This window comes from Penaeus monodon, chromosome 2 (assembly GCF_015228065.2).
Source record: "Penaeus monodon isolate SGIC_2016 chromosome 2, NSTDA_Pmon_1, whole genome shotgun sequence".
NCBI lineage: Eukaryota > Metazoa > Arthropoda > Malacostraca > Decapoda > Penaeidae > Penaeus > Penaeus monodon.
The window spans coordinates 32641463-32642335 of record NC_051387.1 but is presented as its reverse complement, the minus strand read 5'-3'; the positions used below and the strand labels follow the sequence as shown (position 1 = coordinate 32642335).

At 42.3% G+C, this 873-nt stretch overlaps 1 protein-coding gene across 1 annotated transcript in view; it reads left to right on the top strand.

Annotated features, from left to right (window-relative positions):
- The first annotated feature begins 526 nt into the window (after positions 1–526).
- LOC119582360 (FH1/FH2 domain-containing protein 3-like) overlaps positions 527–873 on the top strand; it is a 229836-nt gene continuing 229489 nt past the window's right edge. The window contains exon 1 of the mRNA XM_037930694.1: positions 527–746. Within this exon, the coding sequence (XP_037786622.1) occupies positions 720–746 (27 nt within the window). The 5' untranslated portion in view covers positions 527–719. The remainder of the gene's footprint in view (positions 747–873) is intronic.

Sequence of the window (873 nt, the reverse complement as noted above, 5' to 3'; positions counted from 1 at the left end):
TATATATATATATATATATATATATATATATATATATATATATATTATATATATATATAGATATATATATTATATATATATATATATATGTATGTATATATATTTATATATATATATATATATATATATATATATACACTTCTTTTTTGTTGCATTTTGACGAAGAACTGGAATTTCCATTTCTAAGACCGAAAATATGTGAAATAATAATAATAATGATAAAAAGAAAAAATCGTGTGAAACAGACCTTTCAAAATGAAAACAGAATATGCAGTAGGTCTGGCGGGATAGACATAAGGCTGTGCGGGGCAGGGGTCGTTCGGGGCGAGGTGGACGAGGTGGTCAGGTGGTGGATAGGAAGCGGTCAGAAAGCAGGCGAGGAGTGGATAGAAGGACGGCTTAGGCGGGCGGGGGTGGGGGCAGGGGGAGGGTAGGTGGGCGGGGAGCGGGGCAGCGGGAAGGCGCGCCGCCCTGCCTGACTGAGGGGAAGAGAGCGACAGGGTAGTTGGCATGCTGGCAGCCTCCAACACCCAGTACCCATATACCCGCCATCCCTTCAACACCCGCGCGTTAAATTCATTTCCTCTCAAGTGTTTCCTCAGAGTGGATCTATGTGGATACTCATTTTCATGGATAAAGTGGAGTGTGGATAACCCCATGTGCAGGCTACCTAGGATACCCAACGACAGAGGACAGAGCGGAGAGCTTCTGGATAAACAATGTCTTACAGAAGAACTTATTTACCGGTAAGTCTGCGACATATTTATTCCCCAGGCGCGCCCAAAGTCACATTCATAAAACCGCATTAAACAAAGCATTAATATCACCCTTTCTTTCATCGTCTAGACATCGCAGTCATTACGCCTTAGACAC